General features: G+C 49.5%; 7 protein-coding genes across 7 annotated transcripts; 4 read left to right on the top strand and 3 right to left on the bottom strand.

Moving 5' to 3' along the window:
* Positions 1-264: 264 nt before the first annotated feature.
* Positions 265-1,680, top strand: ASPVEDRAFT_88354 (uncharacterized protein; the record flags this gene model as incomplete). Its single annotated transcript, XM_040818291.1, has 4 exons — positions 265-310; positions 485-779; positions 862-1,314; positions 1,386-1,680. The coding sequence occupies 4 exons, from the start codon at positions 265-267 to the stop codon at positions 1,678-1,680; spliced, it is 1,089 nt and encodes a 362-aa protein (XP_040672861.1).
* A 374-nt stretch (positions 1,681-2,054) lies between these two features.
* On the bottom strand, positions 2,055-3,665 carry ASPVEDRAFT_56579 (amidohydrolase; the record flags this gene model as incomplete). The annotated part of the gene is made up of 1 exon (XM_040815231.1): positions 2,055-3,665. The coding sequence occupies one exon, from the start codon at positions 3,663-3,665 to the stop codon at positions 2,055-2,057; it is 1,611 nt and encodes a 536-aa protein (XP_040672860.1).
* Positions 3,666-4,754: 1,089 nt separating this feature from the next.
* ASPVEDRAFT_56577 (putative vacuolar morphogenesis protein AvaB) lies at positions 4,755-10,341 on the top strand (the record flags this gene model as incomplete). The annotated part of the gene is made up of 7 exons (XM_040815230.1): positions 4,755-4,802; positions 4,963-5,035; positions 5,089-5,675; positions 5,731-6,363; positions 7,164-9,645; positions 9,698-9,806; positions 9,855-10,341. The coding sequence occupies 7 exons, from the start codon at positions 4,755-4,757 to the stop codon at positions 10,339-10,341; spliced, it is 4,419 nt and encodes a 1,472-aa protein (XP_040672859.1).
* Positions 10,342-10,716: 375 nt separating this feature from the next.
* ASPVEDRAFT_88350 (uncharacterized protein) lies at positions 10,717-11,031 on the bottom strand (the record flags this gene model as incomplete). The annotated part of the gene is made up of 1 exon (XM_040818290.1): positions 10,717-11,031. One exon carries the CDS (start codon positions 11,029-11,031, stop codon positions 10,717-10,719), a length of 315 nt encoding a protein of 104 aa, XP_040672858.1.
* Positions 11,032-11,376: 345 nt separating this feature from the next.
* Positions 11,377-13,833, top strand: ASPVEDRAFT_33336 (uncharacterized protein; the record flags this gene model as incomplete). Its single annotated transcript, XM_040810718.1, has 1 exon — positions 11,377-13,833. The coding sequence occupies one exon, from the start codon at positions 11,377-11,379 to the stop codon at positions 13,831-13,833; it is 2,457 nt and encodes an 818-aa protein (XP_040672857.1).
* Positions 13,834-13,976: 143 nt separating this feature from the next.
* On the bottom strand, positions 13,977-15,600 carry ASPVEDRAFT_357223 (uncharacterized protein). The gene is made up of 4 exons (XM_040811060.1): positions 15,525-15,600; positions 15,216-15,355; positions 14,712-15,131; positions 13,977-14,625 (listed from the first exon to the last, which is right to left on the bottom strand). Exons 2-4 carry the CDS (start codon positions 15,273-15,275, stop codon positions 14,422-14,424), a joined length of 684 nt encoding a protein of 227 aa, XP_040672856.1. The 5' UTR covers positions 15,276-15,355; positions 15,525-15,600; the 3' UTR covers positions 13,977-14,421.
* A 2,420-nt stretch (positions 15,601-18,020) lies between these two features.
* Positions 18,021-21,135, top strand: ASPVEDRAFT_56574 (ATP-binding protein; the record flags this gene model as incomplete). The annotated part of the gene is made up of 3 exons (XM_040815229.1): positions 18,021-18,954; positions 19,023-20,917; positions 20,977-21,135. 3 exons carry the CDS (start codon positions 18,021-18,023, stop codon positions 21,133-21,135), a joined length of 2,988 nt encoding a protein of 995 aa, XP_040672855.1.
* Positions 21,136-21,498: the final 363 nt, after the last annotated feature.

The raw sequence follows: 21,498 nt of genomic DNA, 5'->3' as shown, positions 1-21,498 counted from the left end.
CGTTGGTGCCACATCAGACTGTATTTGTCGGAATAAGTGCCATTGCACGTCTTGCCAGGTATGGAACGATCAGCGTATTCTACACCTTTTTTTATCAATCTACACCCCCGCGTCGGGCTGGGGAAGGGGGGAGATAAACGGTTAATTGGTTGTGTATTGACTTGTTGGTTGATGCTGATAAGAGACATTTCTCTCTAGTGATCATCATCCATACACAACAAACTCTACCCCGTTTCCAACACCTCAGATTCTTATACCGCCAAAATGGTCGACGCTCCCGAGAGTCCCAGACCGCAATCGCAGCAACAAAGTGTGTAGGAAAACAAACACCCTTTGGGCTGCTCCTCGGGGCTTCCAATCCAATCCATTTCATTTTACTGCATTCCAACATTCTCTCTGCTTCAAACGAGGCATCTACCGTTCAATTATGCCACTGCATGAACTTCTCTTCTATCTCCCGGTACTAATACACGTTCGATTATAGCACCCCAAAAGCCGCAGTACCAAAGTGGAGTCAGAACGAATGGCCGGGCATTCAACTCGCCGAACTGGCGCATGAAGCGCGAGGAGAGTCCCTCTCAATCTGAGGGCCAGAGCCAGGGTCAGGACCAGAGCTCGCCGGGTCCGAGGACGTCGAGAGTAGGAGGATTTGGCCGCCCCAGGGAGAATGTTGTGCCGCCGGCTATCTCTGAGGGACGGAGGCTTTATGTCGGGAATATGCCCTATACCGCGAAGATGGAGGATGTAAAGGAGCTGTTTAGCAAGGGAGGTTTTGAGGCGTAAGTTTATCCCACTCTGTGTTCCATCTCATTAAACTTTGTTGCGGGGTATTAACGGATGGGTTTTCGACTACTGATATAGCTCACGTATCGACATCGCAATTGACCCCTTCTCCGGCCGTAACCCCTCATACTGCTTCGTGGACCTTGAGACAAAGGAGCTTGCCGAACGGGCAATGACCGAGCTAGACGGAAGCGACTTGCTCGGAAGACCTGTCAAAATCAAACCAGGTGTCGTGAAGAGCGCCTCCGAGCGCCAACAGCAGCAGCCGCGCACAGGACTAGGAATGGGCAACGGAGATGGGCCGAGCTCAGGCTCACCACGGGGAAATAAGACATCGCCGTTTAATGCGGACCGATGGCGCCGGGATGAGAATTCGAGCCCGGCAACACCTACCAAGTTGAGCACCGGCCAGAGCATGAACACAGGCAGCGCGGACTCAAGCAAGCGGCTATACGTAGGTGGGTTGCCGCGCTTGACGGAGCAGGATGATATCACCACAAGCATCACGGATTTCTTTAAGGACTATAATGTGTATGTTTATCTACCCTCCCGTCCACCTGCCTTTTACTTAACTCCAAGGGTACAACTGCTAATATGAGCAGCACAAACGTCTCCAAACTCTTCACCCCTCACCCTGCGAAGCGCTTCGAACCAGGTAACCACTATTACCTCTTCGTCGACTTCGCCACCGTTGAAGAAACGCAAAACGCCATGGCCGCGTTGAACGGCGCCGACGGCCCCTGGGGTTCTGGAATCCGTGTGCAGCGGGCACGCGGGGAGTCGTGGAAGGAGACTGGCTCCGGCTCGGAGGAGAGAAAGCCTGCGAGCCGCTGGGGCTCATCTACTCGGGCCCAAGCAGCCGAAGCCGTGGGTACTGAGGGAGTGGTTGAGGCGTGATTCAACTCAACTTCCTGTACTTGCTGAGCTGAAAATGTCGGAACACTAGATCCATTACTTTCAGTGAGCTCAAGTTGATTCATTGAATTGGATTGTACAAACTACACTAAACGAAAATGATGAAATGTGGCATGGTATTGATGTTTATGGCATGGCATGGCATAGCATGAGCTATAGGTAGCATTGTCAGGGATCAATTTCAATAAAATAATCGGGCTTTATAATGATTTAACTATTTACCATGTCTTTCTCTAGACACGAAATGACCATTGTGGTGTTAATTTGTTAATAAAAGAAGTGTACAAGAATCATACGGGCTGATACCTATTGAAGGAGAACATTTGGAACATGGATTGCTCATTCCTTGCCTTGTCTTATGCATCCTCGACATCATATACCTTCTCCCCTTTGTACCAAGTCTGACAAACCCTCGCCTCAAGCAATCTCTCCGGCGTCCAAGCCATATCAACGACAATGAAATCCGAACTGAGGCCTTCTTTCAACGCCCCAGTCCAATATTCAGCAAACCTCGAGTACGCTGCTCCCTCGGTCATCCCCGCGATAGCCTCAAGAAACTCCAGCCCGAACTCCGGGTTAAGCGTCTCGGGATTATCCGGCTCGACAGCAGATCGCCTTGTCGTAGCATGATACATATTTTGGAATGGATGGTGCGGTGCCGTCGGCGCATCCGTTCCCAGTGCGATTTTCGCCCCGCCATCTAGAAACTCCTTGTACGCGAATGCGCGCTTACAGCGGTGTACACCGATGAGGCCCGGCCAGGCTTTGAAGTGTGCTGGGTCGGTGTGTACAGGTTGGATAGAGGCGATTATACCTTCTTCGCCGAGGCGTTTGGCGTCCTCGGGGGATGTGAGCTCGAGATGCTCGATTCTGTGTCTGCGTTTTTGATTTGGGTCCCGTTTCTTTAGGGTTGAGAGAACCTCTATGGATTGGTGAACGGCTTGATCGCCGATGGCGTGTATCGCAACTTGGAGGCCTGCGTCATCTGCACGCTCAATGACCTCCGTCATTAAATCGGTAGGCCAAATGGGTTCTATTGGGTCTCTTTTGCCACCGTACGGTTGGCGAAGGGCTGCAGTGCATCCATCAACCACACCATCACACATGAGCTTTATCCCTGCAATGCAGAAGTAGGGATCTTTGAATTCGTGGCTTAATTCGATTGCCCGGTCCACATATTTAAAGTTGGCTTTCTGGTCTGCTGAAAATGGGACGAGCCAGTGGACAGCTATGTGAAACGGAATTTTATATTGGCGACGATAGAGATTTAGGGTTTGCCATGTATCTTCGGACATGGCCATGTCAACTGCGCCTGTATACCCCGCGGCCGAGTAGGATTCGATAGCTGTTCGTAAAGCACTGAGCTTCTCTTCTCTCGGCGTAACGGTATCTATGAAAGGCCAGGCAAAGTCCATGACAGCTCCTTCGCTCAGTAGGCCTGTGGCGCGACCATCCTCTGCTCGTTGTATAGTACCACCAGGAGGATCTGGGGTTGTATGAGCCTGAATGTCATCAAGAGCAGCAGAATTACACCAAATCGAGTGAAGGTCCGCTGCTTCGATATATATGGGTCGTGGATCAATGCCATCTAGCAAATCAGCTAACGGTTCCCCATCGATCGTTGACTGAATCCAGCCACGGCATAGAATGCGAGGGACGGCGGGATGAGTTTCAGCATAGGATATAATGGCCTTTCTGATTTGTTCCAAGCAGGTACAGCTTATTAAGTCGACCTTTCGCAATGAGAGCCCGTACTGAAGGATATGGACGTGACTGTCAATGAAGCCGGGCATCATGATCCGGCCTTGGAGATCGACAATGCTGGCATCTCTGGGTATCTTGGCATCGGGAGGACCGACATGGATGATTCGGTCCTTTTCGATCACAATGCAAGAAACGAAACCATTGTCTCCCGGCCTCGAATGGGCAGGCGAGAATATACGGCCGTTCTTGAAAATGGTCGTCATTTTAAGAGCCTGGAGATGCCCCACAAGACTTGGAGATATGGATATTCAGTTGTATTGTGAGGGGTATCTGGCTTTAATAGGCACATTGCTCACTCCATGATGGGCGCTTGACTTGGCCAACTGACATCAACTACGGCGTAGCGATCACTCTCCTCTGGCCCCTATAGACGTTATCCAAACTCACTTGAACCGTTAAGGCTTGCTCAGAAATGTCGCAAATCTCCTCCAGCTACGGTGCAATAATAATTCCATAAACCTCCCCCGGAAATTGTTCAGCATGCGCTTTCAGCTGCAATTCCGTTGCTCATTGCGGAATCCCGGTGAGTGGGCTGTGAGTCGGGGATCCCCATGTAAACCACGATAAGAGGCATTTATGACCAGACTTGGCGTTCCTGGTCGCCGCGACAAATGTACCAATGCTGGTCGCATAAATTCGATAAGGGGTTGATTGTTCCAATAATCGACATTCATACAATTTTGCCATCCATGGATCAAGTGGGAGTTACTGGCAGACAATAATAATGGGACCAGGAAGGAGAAGAAAGAGCCGAGCCCAGACCCGAAGACCCCCGATCCCAAAAATAGATCACGTGGCAACCACGCTCCCCAAAGGTTGAGCCTACGGAGTACAATCCAATTCATCTCCCGGACTGTTGAAAAGTGAGAGATTGACGGCCGAGCTCTTGGACTCTGACTCTGTGGTTTTTGTATAACACAGCACTTCGTGGCTTCTCCCCCGTCGTCTCCCTCAGAGAGTTGGTGCCTGCCCCGCGGTAATGACGTCTGCGCTCACCGCTAGGTTAAACATAACTTAGTCCGGACATCAAGCCAAATCAGCTGTTGTTATTGATCGTGTGATATTCTCCCTAAGTTTTCGTTGGTGAACTTGAAAAAGCATCGCAATTTGTTTCGGAGATATTCAACAAAGGAGAGTCAAACCGAGCCCTGAACACTGAACACACCCCGCGCTGTTCCTTCGTCTCCAACATCTGTCTTTCCGGTCGGGAAATCTGGCCGAGACCTGAACGAATTAACGAATTAACGAGTTACCGAGTTTTAAGAGGCTGAAAACCAACTTGTTTGCCCAGCATGTCGCCCACTGGTCGCGGAAGCGGCCATAAGACCTTCTTTGCCAGCGTAAGTTTGCTGTCCCTTTTGTCCATGCACTTGTGTCTTGCTTGCATGTTCGGCCTACATTGAGCATTTCAATCCTCGTGTCACTCGTACTACAATTCTGTCACTGCATGGCGAGCGCTGCCCTTGACATTTCAGTGCTTACCAGCTGCTTCGTATGTAGTCAGATGATTCGAAGATATGTGTTGTCATGGTTGGTCTACCGGCCAGAGGTAAGAGTCTCATAGCCGGGAAAGGTATGTATCTGCTCCCCCATATAATTTGTGTGTACATTCCTGACAGCACCTAGCGATGCGATATCTTGGTTGGGTTGGCATCCCAGCTCGCGTATTCAACGTGGGGTCGTATCGCAGAAATTCAACGCCCCAGCCAAACGCTACCTTCTTTGATCCTCATAACTCAGAAGGAGAGAAGATGAGGCGCGCTGCTGCTGAAGCGGCAATGTCTGATATGGTCAATTGGTTCAATTCTGGCAAAGGCGTGGTCGCCATCCTCGATGCTACCAATTCAACGAAACAGCGCCGTCGCTGGATTTACGAATCATGTAGCGCCGCTAATATCGAAACGTTATTTGTTGAATCTGTATGTGATGATGAATCTCTCATCATGAACAATATATTAGAAGTCAAAACCACATCGCCAGACTACAAGGGGCAGGACCCCGAAGTCGCCGCTGTGGATTTCCGCAACCGAATTCGCAATTATGAGAAGGTCTACGAGGGTATTGGTGATGACGAGAACGACTATACCTACGTAAAGCTTATCAACGTCGGCTCCACCGTGATCATAAACCAGATTAAAGACTATCTATCAAGTCGCTTGGTCTACTATATCCAGAACCTTCATATCAAGCCACGATCAATTTGGCTTTCTCGGGTACGTCTGTCCTTCTGGCTTTCCTGCAATATTCAACTGGTCTAACTTGATTTAGCATGGAGAGTCGGAATACAACCTAACGGGGAAAATTGGAGGAGATTCAAACATCTCTGAGCGTGGAGAAGCTTATGCACGCGCATTGCCTGGCCTGCTCAAGAAGTCCGGCGTCCCGGATAACACGAAGATTGTGATTTGGACTTCAACCCTCAAGCGTACGATCCAAACCGCACGTCCTCTCGCCAAGGAGACGGGATTTGAAAAGCTGGAGTGGAAGGCCCTGGATGAGCTTGACTCTGGTGTCTGTGATGGCCTCACGTATGAGGACATTGCACAGAAATACCCCGAAGACTTTGCTGCTCGGGATGAGGACAAATACAATTACCGTTATCGTGGGGGAGAGTCGTATCGCGATGTCGTGATTCGCCTTGAGCCCATTATCATGGAGCTAGAACGCAGCGAGAACGTCATAATAGTCACCCACCAGGCTGTACTACGTTGCATTTACTCGTACTTCCTCAATGTTCCACAGGAACAGAGTCCGTGGATGGAGGTTCCCCTGCATACGCTTATCAAGCTTACTCCACGCGCATATAAAACGGATGAACAGCGTTTCAAGGCCGATATACCTGCTGTGTCCACGTGGCGTGCCAAGGGAACATCTGCAAAGCATCAAGATTATCCCACTGAGGTGAAATCTTAAGATGTCCGGCGATATCAATAGTCGATCAACGCTTATATGTCCTTCGATTCTGAGTCTTTTTGAATGCAAGTTGGCGTCCTTATGTGCCCTCACTATTGGAGGCTGCGCCTTCTTTAACTCAGTGGGGAATAAGTACCGGGGTTTCGCAGATTCATTCTATACTGCCGTTGTTATGCTCGCCTCTTGTTATCTCTTCTCCCTCCTCTCATTGTGAAAAGCCTGGGTTCGGTTCGGAGTCTTACCTTCTTCTCTCCTCTTCCCTTATTTTATACATTCTGGCTGATAACATCATTGGATGATTATATTATGTTACGAAGTGAAAGGCGTTCGCTCATTTTGTCACTTGCATGTTCCTCCCCGCCGTTGGAGGAGTTTGATAGTTGGGCGCGGAATTAGTCCTTTTTTAGTACATCGGAAAACTTATGTAGATAGATAGAACAACATAATAAAAGTGCATATCTTTAGCTTAATCAATTCTCATGAATGGTCCAGATAATTTCCAGTTCTTGTGGTTGTGGTAACTAAGGTACGTACTGACGCTGTCACATGAGCCGGCACCACTCAGCGTTGTGATGATCTCCTGCTTGGCGGCAGGGTGTCGAGCTCAGAACACCCGAAACAACACCCCAGTATGACGGGTTGCTCTGGAAGCTACGCTTTCTAGTTTCAGTCGTCTATACACTGGACATGACTCGATTTTGTTGCTCTGAAGGTCAAAGGGTGCGACGACCATCGTAGCTCGCAGCCCAGCCATGCTATCCGCATTCACTGCTCGGCCACTCGTCGAGCTCAAACCGCGAGACAAATCCCGGATCGAATCGGTCCTCGCATACGGCGACCGCGTCCTTGTTGGACTGAACAATGGAAACCTCCGAATCTATCGGGTTAACGAAGTCGAACGCGATGCGCATCCTCCCACGGAGAACACCGACCATGGCCATGAGGCAACCGACACGAGTGGGCAGCCAACACAGAACGGCGAAAACGGGACAAACAATGTGACACAGAAGACGAAAGTGAAGCAGACGGATCTCCTGCGTGAATTGGAGAAGTTCTCTAGGTATAAGATTGAGCAGCTGGCTTTGATCAAGGAGGCGAAGCTACTGGTCTCCTTATCGGGAGGATACGTTTCGATCCATGACTTGCAGTCCTATGAACTCCAAGAACAGCTCACACGGACCAAGGGCGCGGCAACATTTGCCGTAACGTCGAATATTGTCAATGATCCCGAAACCGGTGTTCCGTCGATCGTGTCGCGCCTTGCGGTGGCGGTTAAGAGGAAGATATTGCTATGGTCGTGGTTGGATATGGAGTTGGATAACGATACAGCAGAGCTGACGCTCGTCAGTGGTATAAAGACTCTTACATGGATTTCTGGAACAAGGCTGGTAGCCGGGCTAGGCTCAAACTTCGTGTTGGTGGATATTGAGACGAAGACTGTTACCGATCTCGCCGGACCGGGGAGCATTGGCGGCCTTGGGGGGCAGGAAACCGGGCGACTTGCGGGTGTTGGAGTCGCCAGTATGAGTTACATGGGATTAGGTGGTGCTGCGCCCAGACCACTTGCCACACGGCTTAGTGAGGGCCAGGTATTGCTGGCGAAGGATATCAACACCCATTTTACGGACATCGATGGCAACTCATTAGGCCGGCGACAGATCCCGTGGAGCAATGCGCCTACTGATATCGGATATTCATACCCGTTCTTACTAGCACTGCATGAGCCTTCGAAGGGAATATTAGAGGTTCGAAATACGGAGACACTGTCATTGCTTCAGTCCATCTCATTGCCGTCCGCAAACACAATGCATATCGCTCAACCAACAATAAGTCTTGCGCATGCCGGCAAAGGATTTCTGGTTGCGAGTGACAGGATTATATGGAGGATGGAGGCGCTGGGTTATGACAGCCAAATCGACTCGCTTGTGGAGAAAGGATACCTTGACGAAGCCATTAGCCTCGCTGGCATGCTCGAAGATGCGCTTCTTAAGGATAAGGAAGGCAGAACACGAGAGATCAAACTTGAAAAGGCCCAAGGTCTATTCGGTCTACGGAAGTATCTCGAATCGATGGAGCTATTCACAGAGGTGTCTGCGTCCCCAGAGACCGTCATTCGACTGTATCCCCGGATTATTGCCGGCAACCTCACATCTATCAATGAAGATCAGGATGAGTTAGAAGGAAGCACGACTGAAAGCCAGATTAAACTACCCGACGGCCACGCTCACGCCGACGGCAGCCATTCAGAAGAATCGCCCGTCAAGGCTTTGAACCATACGCCATCAATGATGTCGTTCCTTCGAAACCGGGATGAAGGAAGTGGTAGTGAGTCAGGCAGTATCCGTGGAAAACCAGCGGAAGAGGCACGCGATGAGAAGCCTCTAACTGGAAAAGACCTTAAACTTGCGGTTCGTGAGCTACAGGCATATCTTGCTGATGTACGAAGGCGGTTCCAGCGATTCCTTAATCCAGACGGCTCTCTGAAAATCGACCCACAAACAACTACGGCAGATGATGAATTTACGGATTCTGTGATGAAGTTACTGGACGTGACAAAGAATGATGTAGATTACGATTTCGGAGACAAGCTTCGCGAGAAGGCAAAGCTTGTCGATACAACCCTGTTCAGGGTTTACATGTACGCCACGCCTTCTCTTGCAGGCTCGCTCTTCCGGATTGCCAACTTTTGTGATCCGGAAGTAGTCATGGAGAAACTTGAAGAGACAGGCCGCCACAACGACCTTATTGACTTCTTATACGGGAAGAAAATGCACCGCCAAGCTCTTGAGCTCCTCAGGAAGTTCGGCCAATCTGATGCTGAAGAAGAAATGGCGCCGCAGCTACATGGTCCTAAGAGGATGATTGCTTATCTACAGCATCTCCCTCCAGAGCATATCGACCTTATTCTTGAGTTTGCGAAATGGCCTGTCCAGGAGGATCCTGAACTCGGCATGGAAATATTCCTTGCGGATACTGAAAATGCCGAAACACTGCCTCGGCAGAAAGTACTTGATTTTCTGCAGGAAATAAACGTCAAATTGGCTGTTCAGTATATTGAACATGTCATTGGAGAACTGAATGACTTGACTCCCGACATACATCAAAGGCTTGTAGTTCTGTATTTGGATCGTTTACAGAAACATCAACACAGTCAGGGCGAATTTGCAAACGTGGAGAACTACCTTGAGTGGAGGGAGAAATTCATTACTATGCTGAGCACAAGCGATCAGTATTCGCCATCCAAGATTTTAGGCCGCCTGGATCGTGACGGTAAGCTCATCCGTTATTTTTCACGAGGACTCCATACTAACTAGGAAAATAGACCCGGAGTTTTTCGAGGCCCGCGCAATCCTCTTCAGCAAGATGGGCCAACACAGACAAGCACTAGAGATTTATGTATTCAAGCTGGAAGATTATGACAAAGCGGAAGAGTACGTTGTATTTTGTCTGCATCGTATGACTAATACTAACATTGATAGATACTGTAACCACCTTCACAAGACAGAAGATACGCCAGCGCCAAGCGGAGCAGCGGGGGAATATTCCACGCTTGCTCCATCTGATGATGAACCCTCTATATACTTAACATTGCTGTCCTTGTATCTATCTCCACCTCACGGATACAAGCCACAATATGGCCCAGCCCTTGATATTCTAGCCAAACACGGATCTCGACTGCCCGCCAATTCCGCGCTGGAATTGATTCCCGAATCTCTTCCAGTCAATGAGCTCGAATTTTATTTCAAGGGCCGAATGCGCGCTGCCAATACGATTTTGAATGAGAGTCGGATCACGGCCAACCTGCTCAAAGTCCAAACCATAAAGACCCGCGCACAGCTTCTAGTTGGTGAAGGCACGGACGGGCGATCATCAAGATCCAGACATGTTACCGTTACCGAAGAACGAGTTTGCAGTGTTTGTCACAAGAGAATTGGCGGTAGTGTGATAAACGTGTTTCCTGAGTAAGTGCTCGCCCGTTGGATTATTGTTGGAATTAGTCGGTCAGTTGCTAACGGATCCTCAGTAATACTGTTGTACATCTAGGCTGTGCCAGTCGCATGTCCGCTTCGTGATTGTATCGTATTTTCGGTAAATAGATTCCAGTTTTGTTGATATGTGGCGTTGATTCATTTGAGAGCGCCCCTTGCATTTTCTTTGTTGTCCAATTCAGAATAGGCCTTGGAGTGGGATGGCGGATGTTTCGTTCTTGATACCCAGGGATATAATAAGATTATCCAAGGATTCAAATATATTCAGTTTCGATTAAGTTAGCACGATGTAGCCTATTCCACGGCTTCCTCAGGAGCTTGTGCCCGTGTTGCTGGTGTAGTTGTTCTCTTTTCAGGCATCATCCTCAACGACCTCCTCGCCATAATTTTCTTCCTCCTTGGCTTCTTCCTTGGACAATTGACGGCCTTGAGCCTCGGCAGCTTTCTTGTCCTCCTCCATGCGTTCCGTCAGGAACACATTGATATCGTTTTGTAGTACAGGAGCGAGCTTTCTGAGTTCTGCGAGGTATGCGACTTTGACTTTCACGTTGTCGTCGGAGGGGTTGGGGGTGGCTGAGTGGATGGTGTGCTCGAATGTGCGGTCAAGCTGCGGCGAGGTATACGCGGCCTGGAGGCGATTCGACTGGGGGTTCGTGAATGGTGCCATGCTGAAATCCTTGCGTCGCTAATTGACGTCTCTGTAATCTTAAAGGTATCGTTGGCGAGAAGAGAAGACGGAGGGAGAAATTGCTGGCGGGGCGGACAGCGAACTAGCAGCGGGACTACTGAGGCCCAAGTGCGTTGCGGAGCGATGAACGATCGACAAGAATAATGATCGTCTTTCTTGGACGCTTCTCAGGCTACTGCGTTTATCTCACTACTCTAATGCACTGAATAGATCCCAAGAGAGCGTCCAGCGCGACGATGACTGCGGAGTAAACGAGCCGTCGACACCCCTCGATTACATACACAGCCTCACCTCTGCCACCTTCTCTCCCGCCCCGACCCGGAAATGCTGCGCTCGCCCGTCACCGTCTCCCCAGAGCGCTCTGCCTCTCGATCACCGCTCCCACCTCGCCGTTCTGTCGATGACGAACTGGACCGTCCAGGCTCCTCTGGAAGTGATGCCTCGTCGGTAATTTCAAATGCGACCGCCATCTCTGCGCCCCAGACCAACACATACCACCAGACCGGGACCTCGTCCCCTCGATCCGCCCTCCGGACACCACCCGCCGTCAACAACGGAGCCTCAGGGCGTCTTCCCACCTCCTTCATGCCACACCATGATCCGTCGAGCAGAAAACCGTCAGGACGAGCCCATCCGCCGGATCTGCACAAGCGTTCGCGTCACCACTCGCAGGGCTTCTTCGAACCATCTCTCCCCACCGCCTCCTCGTCAGACGCGACGCTTTCGGCCTCGAGGATAGCAGCTCAGGCTGCTATGCTCAGCCAGCACTCGTCCTCAACAATTCAACTTCCTCCAAAACGACCAACGGACGATGGCTCAGTGTCGCCCCCTCCCCCGCTTCCTGCTTCACAACCCCCCAGGCCAGGGTCAGCTTCAGGCCAGCCACAGCAACAAAGCGTTGGACATGGCGTAGGCCAGGCCGCTGCGACGACAGCAGCGAACCATGTGTTTCCGCGAATACCGCCGCCGGGGATGGAAGCGCACACTTATGAGCGTGAGCATAAACACAAGAGCGAAAAGTCCAAGATGAAGCTGTTCTCGAAACCGAAACATATTGGTATCAGTCGTGATAAGGATGTGAAAGACAAAGGGCTCCCATCCCCAAACAAGATTGCCGGCTTAACACGGATTGTCAGCTCATCTACGACAAATCTAGCGGATACCTTCCCGTCGAATAACTCGTCTATGTACAATCTGTCGAACGCCTCGGCGAGTACCGTTGTGCCTGCTGATAAGCCACCGGTTCCTGAAAAGGATGGGGTAAAAGAGAAGGAAAAGGATAAAACGCATAAACACCATTTCTTGTCACGGCAGAAGCTGAAGCTGAAAGATTTGAAGGATAGAGATGACCATTTCAACCTTCCGCTCTCGTCTGCAGCGAGTAACTCTAAACCATCAGATCCCAATGCTCCCCAGTCGCTATATTCTTTTACACCAGCCTCACCAAGTGCTGCTACAACTTCTTTCAGCAAGTCTGTGGGTGGGTTGGATCTATTACATGGCGGCCGGGCGCTCCGCGACAAGAAAAAGGAAGAAAAGGCGTTGCAGGCAGAGGCGGAGCCGCCTGAATGGCTAGCAAATTCAACCATGGCTGGGGCAGCCTCTGGCGGGTTTGCAGGTCCGTCATCGCTAGGAAGCACAGGAGGGGCTCTCGCCGAGGCTGCTTTACGAGAGACATTACAAGGCTTCGGTCTCCACAACATGAGCCCCGAGGATGCCTGGGACTTTTTAAAAGCGAAGTTACTAGTGATATTTGACGGTGAAGACGTGCGAATTGCTATTGAGGACCTAAATAAGTTGGTTCTCATCCACATACAGCGCTGTGTGCAAAGACGTATGCCCACGGCTATCGTTGATGACCTACGTGAACTTCTAGAGGCAGGATTTGCTACCTTGAATCATACCCTAAACGGCGTACCTGATGAGAAATTGATACCTCATCTCGTACAAATCTGGATGCTGGTGTTTGGCACCATTCTTCCATTTATCCAGGCCGTTTTCCTTCCCCTGGATCTTGAATTCAGAGGGTGTGGGTCTGTCATGAACTCGCGAGAAGCAAGAGAGTTCTGGAGTATTGTGTTAGACGGAGAGTACCCCGGTTGCGAGCTGGAAGTTCGCAACCTCGTCCTCATCGCTTTCCGTGACATGGTTGTCATCAACCGGTATGACAGCCTCAAAGCTACGTTTTCTCGCCTGAGCTTAGACAGCATTAAACTCGGAACCTCTGCCCTCAGCATTACAACTAAAAGCAGCAGTAATAGTGGCCGACCTGGTACTGCCGCATCGCTCGATGGTGGGTTCGGAAGCTACAGTTCTCAGTCATCTGCCTTCCTCAACACCGCAGGAAGCCTCTCTTCTGATTCACCTGACTACAGCCGTAGTCGGGCTACATCCAACACTTCATCCAACCCAGACCAGCTCATTTTCCAGTCTTTCTCTTCTCCGTCACAACGGCCAACAATCATCCACCGAACGAATAACACAGACACTTCACACGTCATCACCGAAACCGTCGGTCGTATGCTCCAATGCGTAAGCGTCCTTGCAAGCGTCCAAACAAACGACGGCCCGCAGGAAAGAATCGAAACCCTCAGCAAAGACCTTAAACACAATTGGCTTGGACGTGCTCGAACCGGAAGAGACAGACGCGGATTCGTAGGAGCGAAAACCCGCCCACCTATCGTTGCGCGCATAAGTGACGATTCAACGACAGATAAAGACACCAGCTCCATGAACGGGGACAAGTTGAGCTTGCCTCGTCAAGAACTGAGTGTTTTATGATAACCACTTTTTGGTTTGTTGATTGCTTCGTTGTTGTCTGGCACAAAACGAGGTTCTGGTTCTTACTCTTTCCTATGGATATGTGCTCCAGGTTCTACCTATTTCATTCTTGTTTCACTCTTTTGGGTCGGTACGGAGGTTTCTTGGATTCAGGAGTAAGTACTGACTCGGGAATATTGCTGGTGTTCTTTGTGTGTATGGTTGTGTTACTAGGGGACATTACTTGTTTTCTTCAATTAAACTGATTTGCAATCAAATTCGATTTCTGGTTCAGTTTCTCCTAATCTACTGACCGAATATTGAGGAGTCTGCGTCTTAAGTTCAGCAGTCCTTATGTATCAAGTTGCCCCTTGAATGTTGCAGATTCATTCCAAATCATGGACCGGCTCAGCCAGTTGGCCTCCTAACGAATTCAATCAACCCTTAACTCCTCCTCAAGCCAATGTCGTGTATTCCAGATCCCAGCAGCACCAGAAACGCCAACCCCGACTCCCCTAAGGTCCTAAGCAAATAAACACAACGCACCAAGCCAGAAAGACAAAAAGGGCCGCGCGAGATAGGCAGTTGTGTAGATAAATAGATGCAACCTCACTTCTCATCACCACCATTAGCAGCAGCACCATTAGGAGCAGGGCTATTAAGCTGTTTGCTCAACTCCTTAAACTTCTTCTGTAGCGCCGCAGCCGGATACTTCGCGCCGCCGTCTTGAACAATCGCTTCAGTGATGCGATGCCACTTCTCGCTTTCGAATTTATCTTCAATTTCTTTCTTGATGCGCAGGAGCCGCCCCTCCTACAGTATCAATCATATCAATTAGCATTGTACATAATGGTAAAGGAAAAATACGTGAAGGGACGAAAAGAGGTAGAGAGACATACATCCTCCTCAGTGATCCCCACAAAGTTGGCCTTCATAGTAGTGTATCTCATTCTAAGCGTAGACCCGCCAACTTTGATGCTCGTGGCCTCGACGAAGATCTTGTTTATTTCAGCCCAAGGACGGTTCTCCTCATCGCGGAGGCGCAAGATCATGGTGTCTTCTGGGCCCGCCGCGGCAAGAGTAGCTGGGATAGGAGGGAGAGTCGCGCGAGAAGGTGTACCTGCATTACCAGGGGTAGAAGGCTCGCCATCGTCAGTGCTGCCGCTGTCCTTCTTGGACTTCTTGCTTGGAGTTGTGGTGGCTGAACCTGCTGGTTTGCGGCCACGCTTGCGCGGAGTTACAGTTGCGCTCTTGTCAGTGGGGGTGTTTGTTGCCTTGTTGGCTTCTAAGACTGATGCCTTGGTTGGGGTGGGGGTTTCCTTTAAACTGTTTAGCCGTGGTGTATCTCTTCTTTGGTTATGTTCCTGTTTGTGTTGTATGTTCCAGTGTCCAGGGTGACTTACTTCCATCGTTTCTTCAGCTCTGATCCGGGGCGGATATTGGTCAGTTTCCTCGGTCTTCATGGCTGCGTTATTGGATTTTGCAATTTCTTTGCCCTTGGGCGAGTTTATGGGTGTAAATTCGTTGGAGTGAGAGGTGGTGGCTGTAATATCAGAGTCAGTGTCGTAGTCCATATTCAATGAGAGCAAGCGCGGTGCACGAGGAGCTGGTATCTCATTTGACTTGCCAGAATTAAGAATCCAGCTAGATCAAGACAAAAAGAGACGATACAAACGGTCAAGGGGAATGGCGATAGGGTGTTATGTCCTTACCTGGAAGAATAGGTGATGAACACACTGGGGTGATGTAGTGTTATTCACCAGAGGAGGTTGAGAGAATTGAGGATATCTAAGTATTTAGGCTTCAGGATTTTACCCAAAGCCGCCATAAATGGTTTCACGTCGCACTCTCACTTAGTTCTGTTACTGGGGTATAACATATTTCTACTTGGCGGGTAATGCCTGTGTTCACAGTTGTGTTGAACTTGGGGCAGATGCCATTCTGAATAGGGACACCATTGCCCCGTTCAAGCAGTTCCCGGACATGGGGGCCAGACAAAAGAGTAGGCGAGAGTGGAATCTACTTCAAGCAGTAACAATGGCTTTTGATTAACTGTAAAGAAATAGATGAATCTTTCATATGGACTGCTGCTCCTTTTCCACGCCTACTGCCTACCCCTGCTCCAGTTCCTCGGATCGGCGTATATATTGGAGGGAATAAGTAGGGAAAACTGGCAGTGGTTCCATGTCATCATGTAGTTCACATTGGAGGTTGCTGTCTAGAGAGATCTAAAAGCAGGGCGGATCTTTGATTCTCTTCTGGTGGTATAATAACGATCTCTCTATACTTCGGTCAACAATTTTGAAGGTCGGTGATTGGAGCATTGGTTTGACAGATTAACACGGCAGTCCATGGATTGATCCATGATGCTTGCGTGCTTCGTCGTGTCTCGTTGGCTGCTCAACAATTCGATTCTTGACTAAAAAAAGAAAGTGAAGCGGCATTCCTTCGACTTTCCGCCCAATCCGCAACCCATGGATACAGCGCTATCGACGCCGGTGTCCAGTCCAGTTGTCACTGCCGAGAAACTGGAGGGTGACCGCTGGACGCTGATCCTCAATCCTCAATCCAGATCGTCAGTTGGATTTCGAACTGTTTGCCGGGGCCCTTCAACCTGGCGAGCCGTTCGCGAAGTTGACTTGGCGGCACTGGTCCGGCTACCTTAACAATCCGAATAATCCATCCCAGTTTGTCGCACCATATTTGCCCAAGTTCAATCAATTGATTTACAGGAAAAAGCAATGAAAACGAGATAGAAAAAAGTACCTGCACGAGCCCAAAGCATCGACAACTCTGCATGCAACGAACAAACTAGTGGGCATTATTATTCGTCGCTTCTGCCCCATCGTCCTTCAGCTGCATTGGCTTCGTTGAACCTCGCGATCAGCGATTCGTGTAACAGGGGTCCAGAATTTCAGACGGCCTCGTCTCCATTACGCCCATCCTCCCAAATTCTTTTCCCTGAGAATCCATGTCCTTGACCTCGGTCGAACAAGAATTCAGCTGCTGTGTTTGGCGCTTGGTGTCGGTGAACAGAACCGGCTATAAAACATTGACAACGGAGGGGGTTTGCTGGTCTAGCTTTGTACTTCCTTCCTATCGTGGAAGCTGTAAGGAAACTCGCCGGGGATGCGAACTGGGGGAAGGAGAGTCCGCGGCACGAGCAGAGCGGGTCGTGAGCTGAGACTTGTGTTGGATAGGGCATGGGCTAGGGGTCGGAGCCCTTGCTCCAGAATTCCAGACGGAAGTCTGATCACTTGTCACCCAAGCAAGGAAATGCCCAAAGATATCAGGGGAAACAAGAAACTAGGTCATCGTACACTCTCTTGTGGGGAGGGTTCCTGAGCTATAGGCTGGGAACTATACCAAAGCGTAGCAATAAATTCTTGCCCCGTTCATAAGAATGATCAGCCCAGTTGGGGAGGATGAAGCTGATAAAGCCATTCTAAATCCGCCTTGCGCAGGCTGATGATCGTTTGGATGAAAAACACGGAAAGGCACGCATGCATCATGGGGCGACGAGGCAGGCAGACACGCTGCAGAGAAGAGGAAAAAGCATCCAGACTGAGCGTCACCTGTCAACAATCACACTTCCTGCATAATAAACACCGTCAGCCTCACCCAGGCATCAACCCATAAGCCAGCTGAAGAACCGCCATCGAAATCTTTTCGGGCGATTTCCGGACTCTCGCTCGCTGATATTAGTTAATTCTTGTGCCAACAAGTCTAGGCTGGGTCATCTGCCTATAGCAGGCTGCTGGCTATGGCGAGCTGGCTCATCATTTTATGAGATATCCATCCGTACCAACCTCTGCTTTTCTTTTAAATTCACCACTTCCTCAGTATCATTACATGCACTCGATCCCACTTCTATCCAAGGTCTTGTGGAAGCCTTCCTCCTCCCCAAGAGCGCAGGCTAACACACCGCCAGATACGCTTATCCTTCGGCCAATAGACCAGACACGTAATAATAAAGCAAGGCGGATCGGGAGCTATTTGAAGTGCGTCACTTCCAGAGAACTCTCTTCTTCGTCTTCTCTGTTTGTCTTCCAGTTCTACCTTTCTTTTCCATTATTCATCGCTTCACTTGCTTCCGTTCCCCACACACTTATGGTACCTACCGTCTTCACTCAGCAATCTGCGCCCTTTCAACGCTCTGCGATTTTCTCCTTATACGACCGCCAGTTCATGTCTATAAATCATCTATAATGTCCGCTGGTACTGATTCTCCCGATTCCGACTCAGTCAGCCTCCAGCAATCAACTATTCCAGAGCCTAAGGCGCAAAGAGATCCAAGCGCTAGCCCATCTTCCTCTCCGCTCCCGGAAGCTCCACAGCGGGTCCCATCATCCACAGAAGCTATGGCCGACTCCGCGAATCCTACAACCACAACGGGCGATACCAAACATGATGCCGAACCGGCTGTTGAGAACAATGCGGTAAAGGCCGACACGAAACCACCAGTCTCCGTCCCCGAAAATACTGCTAAGAAGTCTTGCAAGAAGCACCCTGGGAAAGAGTCAGAGCCCAATTCTAGAAATCGCGAATCCAAAAAAAAGTCCCGGAAAGCAGGCAAGAACTCGTCGATAGTCACACCTAGTGATGATAGCTCTTCGGAGGTAAACTCATCTTCTGAGAGCACAAGCTCCAGTGAATCCGCCTCAGAGAATGATCAATCGTCATCAGGGCCTTCTGAGTTGGAGTTCGACCGATACTCGCGACGGAGGCGCACGAAGACTAAGACAAATAGGTTGAAGCGCAATAAGAAGAAGCTCAAGTCACGCTATGACGATGCGTCAGACACAGGATCTGACATCGAGAATACTGAGCAGGATGATTCCTTCGACGAGAAACAGCTGAGAAAGCTTGTCAAGAAACTGAAAGTGAAGAAGGCCAGAATACATGATCACATCGAGGATTCTTCCGAGGACCAGCAGTTTGATGATGGTGATGCAGACTTGGTTGAGATGTCTCTCACTTTGGCCAAAGAAAAACTGAAATTGAAACAGGCCGATGGGAAGCGTGTTAAGCTGCGCGGGAGGCGAGGTCTAATCGACAATTTAGGAGAGCCTCAAAAGGGTCTGCAGAGGAGATCAAAGAAGAAAGCTGGCTCGAAAATGGCTTTCAAGAGAGTTGATCAACGTACTTCTTTCCATTCCATCTAGACAAAACAAAAATTAAAAGACAAGAGATCAGCTAACTCTAAACAGTATGGGACAACACAATCCATAAGTTTAAACTCACTGAAACTATGGATGACCCCGATGCGAACGAGTGGGATCAGTACCTTTTCACCGTACGTCGCAAATTTGACTGGGAGGGCAAATATGTCGAAACGGTCGTTGACCTCAAGAGTAAGCACCTCCGAGAGGCTTTGGGCAAAGTCATGGACGGAGTGAAGGGCGTCAGTTTGGTACAGGAGACCGCAGTTGTTGATCCAAACATGCTCTTTCTATATCTCGAGGAAACACGCCAATACATGAAGGAACTTAAGCAACAAGCTAAAACAGAAAAAAAGAAAAAGGCAAGAAAACTTGCGGGGCAGAAGGCACACCACTTGAAAATTCTAATCAAGTACCTCGACATGGACTATGCCGAGACGAAGAAGACGTTGTATCCGCTACTGGAGGCGAATACCATAACCTTTGATCTCTTGTGGGCACTGTTCAAACCAAATACAATTGCCTATGCGCCCACATATGGTAATCAAGACGAGCCTCGTGCCTTCAAGATAGAATACGCCACTAAAGAGTCATCTTTCATGAAGGGCCAGTGGTACAGTATTGAAGGACGGTACCTGGAATATGATGGCAAGACATTTGGCATGGGAACAATGGCAGCCGAAGTGGAATCTTTCAAAGGAGCCCGCAAGATCACCAGCCTAGGATGCTACCCGCTTAAATACCATCGTGAAGCGGATGAAGTCCGAACCAAGCTAATCGAACGGGGTAAGAAGTTTGTTGCCTTAAGAGGCATGAATTACCGATTTCACAAGGGCATGGCGTTCTTCAAAAAGAAGCGCACTGTCATCAAGGTCAATATCAATGGACGAGTGATGATTGACCCGGCAATCCACCGTCGCATCAACCCTAACTACCCTATCAGCACCGTCCGTCCCAAAGACCCGGACTTGCTAGATGATTCCGATGATGAAAGTGAGGGTGGATGCTGCTGTGTGTCAGGATCTGAATCTGACCAATCCCATGGAGAACGTCGTGATTCGGACTCGCCCAAGATGAAGTTCAAGGTGGTTCGAAACAAGGATGGCCGCCCCCAAGTTGTCGCAGTGGAAGTTGACGAGAATGGGAACGAGATTCAAAAAGAGGACATGGACGAGGTCGGCGATGCCTCTGAGCGAGATTTCACCGAGGAAGAATTGCTCATCGCCAGCCCGGTCGTTCTGGGATTCGCGTTTAGCGAGAAGCTCTGGCTCGAATTCAGCATCTCCGGAGTCAGTGATATCGAATGGAATGAGGATGCATTCGACTCGCTGGTTCTACCAGGCAACCAGAAGACCATTGTCAAAGCTCTAGTAGAGTCTCATACTTTCTGCGCCGCACAGAACATCGACGATGTGATTCAAGGGAAGGGCAGAGGACTCGTGGCTGTGCTACACGGACCTCCGGGTACTGGTAAGACACTGACAGCCGAGGGTATAGCAGAGCTTCTGAAGCGCCCCTTATACATGGTGAGCGCCGGTGAGCTCGGAACAGACTCGCGCACATTAGAGGCGGAGCTGAACAAAATCTTGGACATTGCCCACTCTTGGGGTGCCGTGCTACTTCTAGACGAAGCCGATATCTTCTTAGAGAAGAGAACAATTCAGGATATTCACCGCAACGCCCTCGTCAGCATCTTCCTTCGTCTGCTTGAGTACTTCCAGGGAATTCTGTTCTTGACCACTAACCGCGTGGAGACCTTTGACGACGCTTTCCAGTCCCGAATCCACGTTGCCTTGCGCTACGGTGACCTCACTACCAAAGCTAAGCGAAGTGTATGGAAGATGTTCCTCGAAAAAGTCCAAGCGATGGAGGGTGTACAGACGTCGAACTTCACAGACAAGGACTACGACACACTTGCGCGGCATAATCTCAATGGACGACAGGTTAGCTTTTTTTGTCTCTCCAGCGGTTTTCTAGTATATGAGCTAACAGAGTTCCCCAGATCAAAAACTCCGTGCGGACAGCGCAAGCCCTTGCCGTCAATGAAAAAGCACCTCTATCCATGGAACATATCAAACGTGTTCTGGACGTGGCGGAAACTTTCGACCACGATCTACGCGGAGGCACGGGTTATATGGATGCCATGCGAAGCTACACTTAGTTTGACTTTGTTTTGGACTTGGTGCTCTAAATACGTTTTCTGTCCCCATCTATCTATTTTTTTTTTTTTTTTTATTCGTTAACTGGTATCCCAGACCCATCTCTCCTGTCCTGTCTTTCCCTGCTTTTGAAGGTTTTCGAATGAACGAATGACGACTGATGACTGATACTCTACTCTGCTCTACTCTGGATTTGGGATCGAAAGATTATGGGGTTGACTTTTTCCTTTTTGCTCTGTTTTTCCCTCTTTTTACGCTGTTTTGGAAACACACTCCTAGAGTCTTTTAGGTATTTGGAATCTTACTCTAAAGCTACTATAAATTCTTGCTTCCTAGCTGTGCTTTCCAAGACTCACAAATAATGT

The sequence above is a fragment of the Aspergillus versicolor genome (assembly GCF_001890125.1).
Source record: "Aspergillus versicolor CBS 583.65 unplaced genomic scaffold ASPVEscaffold_12, whole genome shotgun sequence".
In the NCBI taxonomy this organism is placed as follows: domain Eukaryota; kingdom Fungi; phylum Ascomycota; class Eurotiomycetes; order Eurotiales; family Aspergillaceae; genus Aspergillus; species Aspergillus versicolor.
The sequence above is the reverse complement of the archived record's forward strand: the minus strand, read 5'-3'. Positions and strand labels throughout refer to the sequence as shown.

What these genes read in the sequence shown, in the direction of transcription:
- ASPVEDRAFT_357223 (XM_040811060.1), bottom strand. Translation starts at nt 15,275, where the DNA reads ATGAAGACCGAGGAAACTGACCAATATCCGCCCCGGATCAGAGCTGAA. An exon ending in GAGCTGAAGAAACGATGGAA is followed by an intron (nt 15,132 to 15,215) that starts GTAAGTCACCCT and finishes AACAGTTTAAAG; the next exon opens with GAAACCCCCACCCCAACCAA. An exon ending in TGGGGATCACTGAGGAGGAT is followed by an intron (nt 14,626 to 14,711) that starts GTATGTCTCTCT and finishes TTGATACTGTAG; the next exon opens with GAGGGGCGGCTCCTGCGCAT.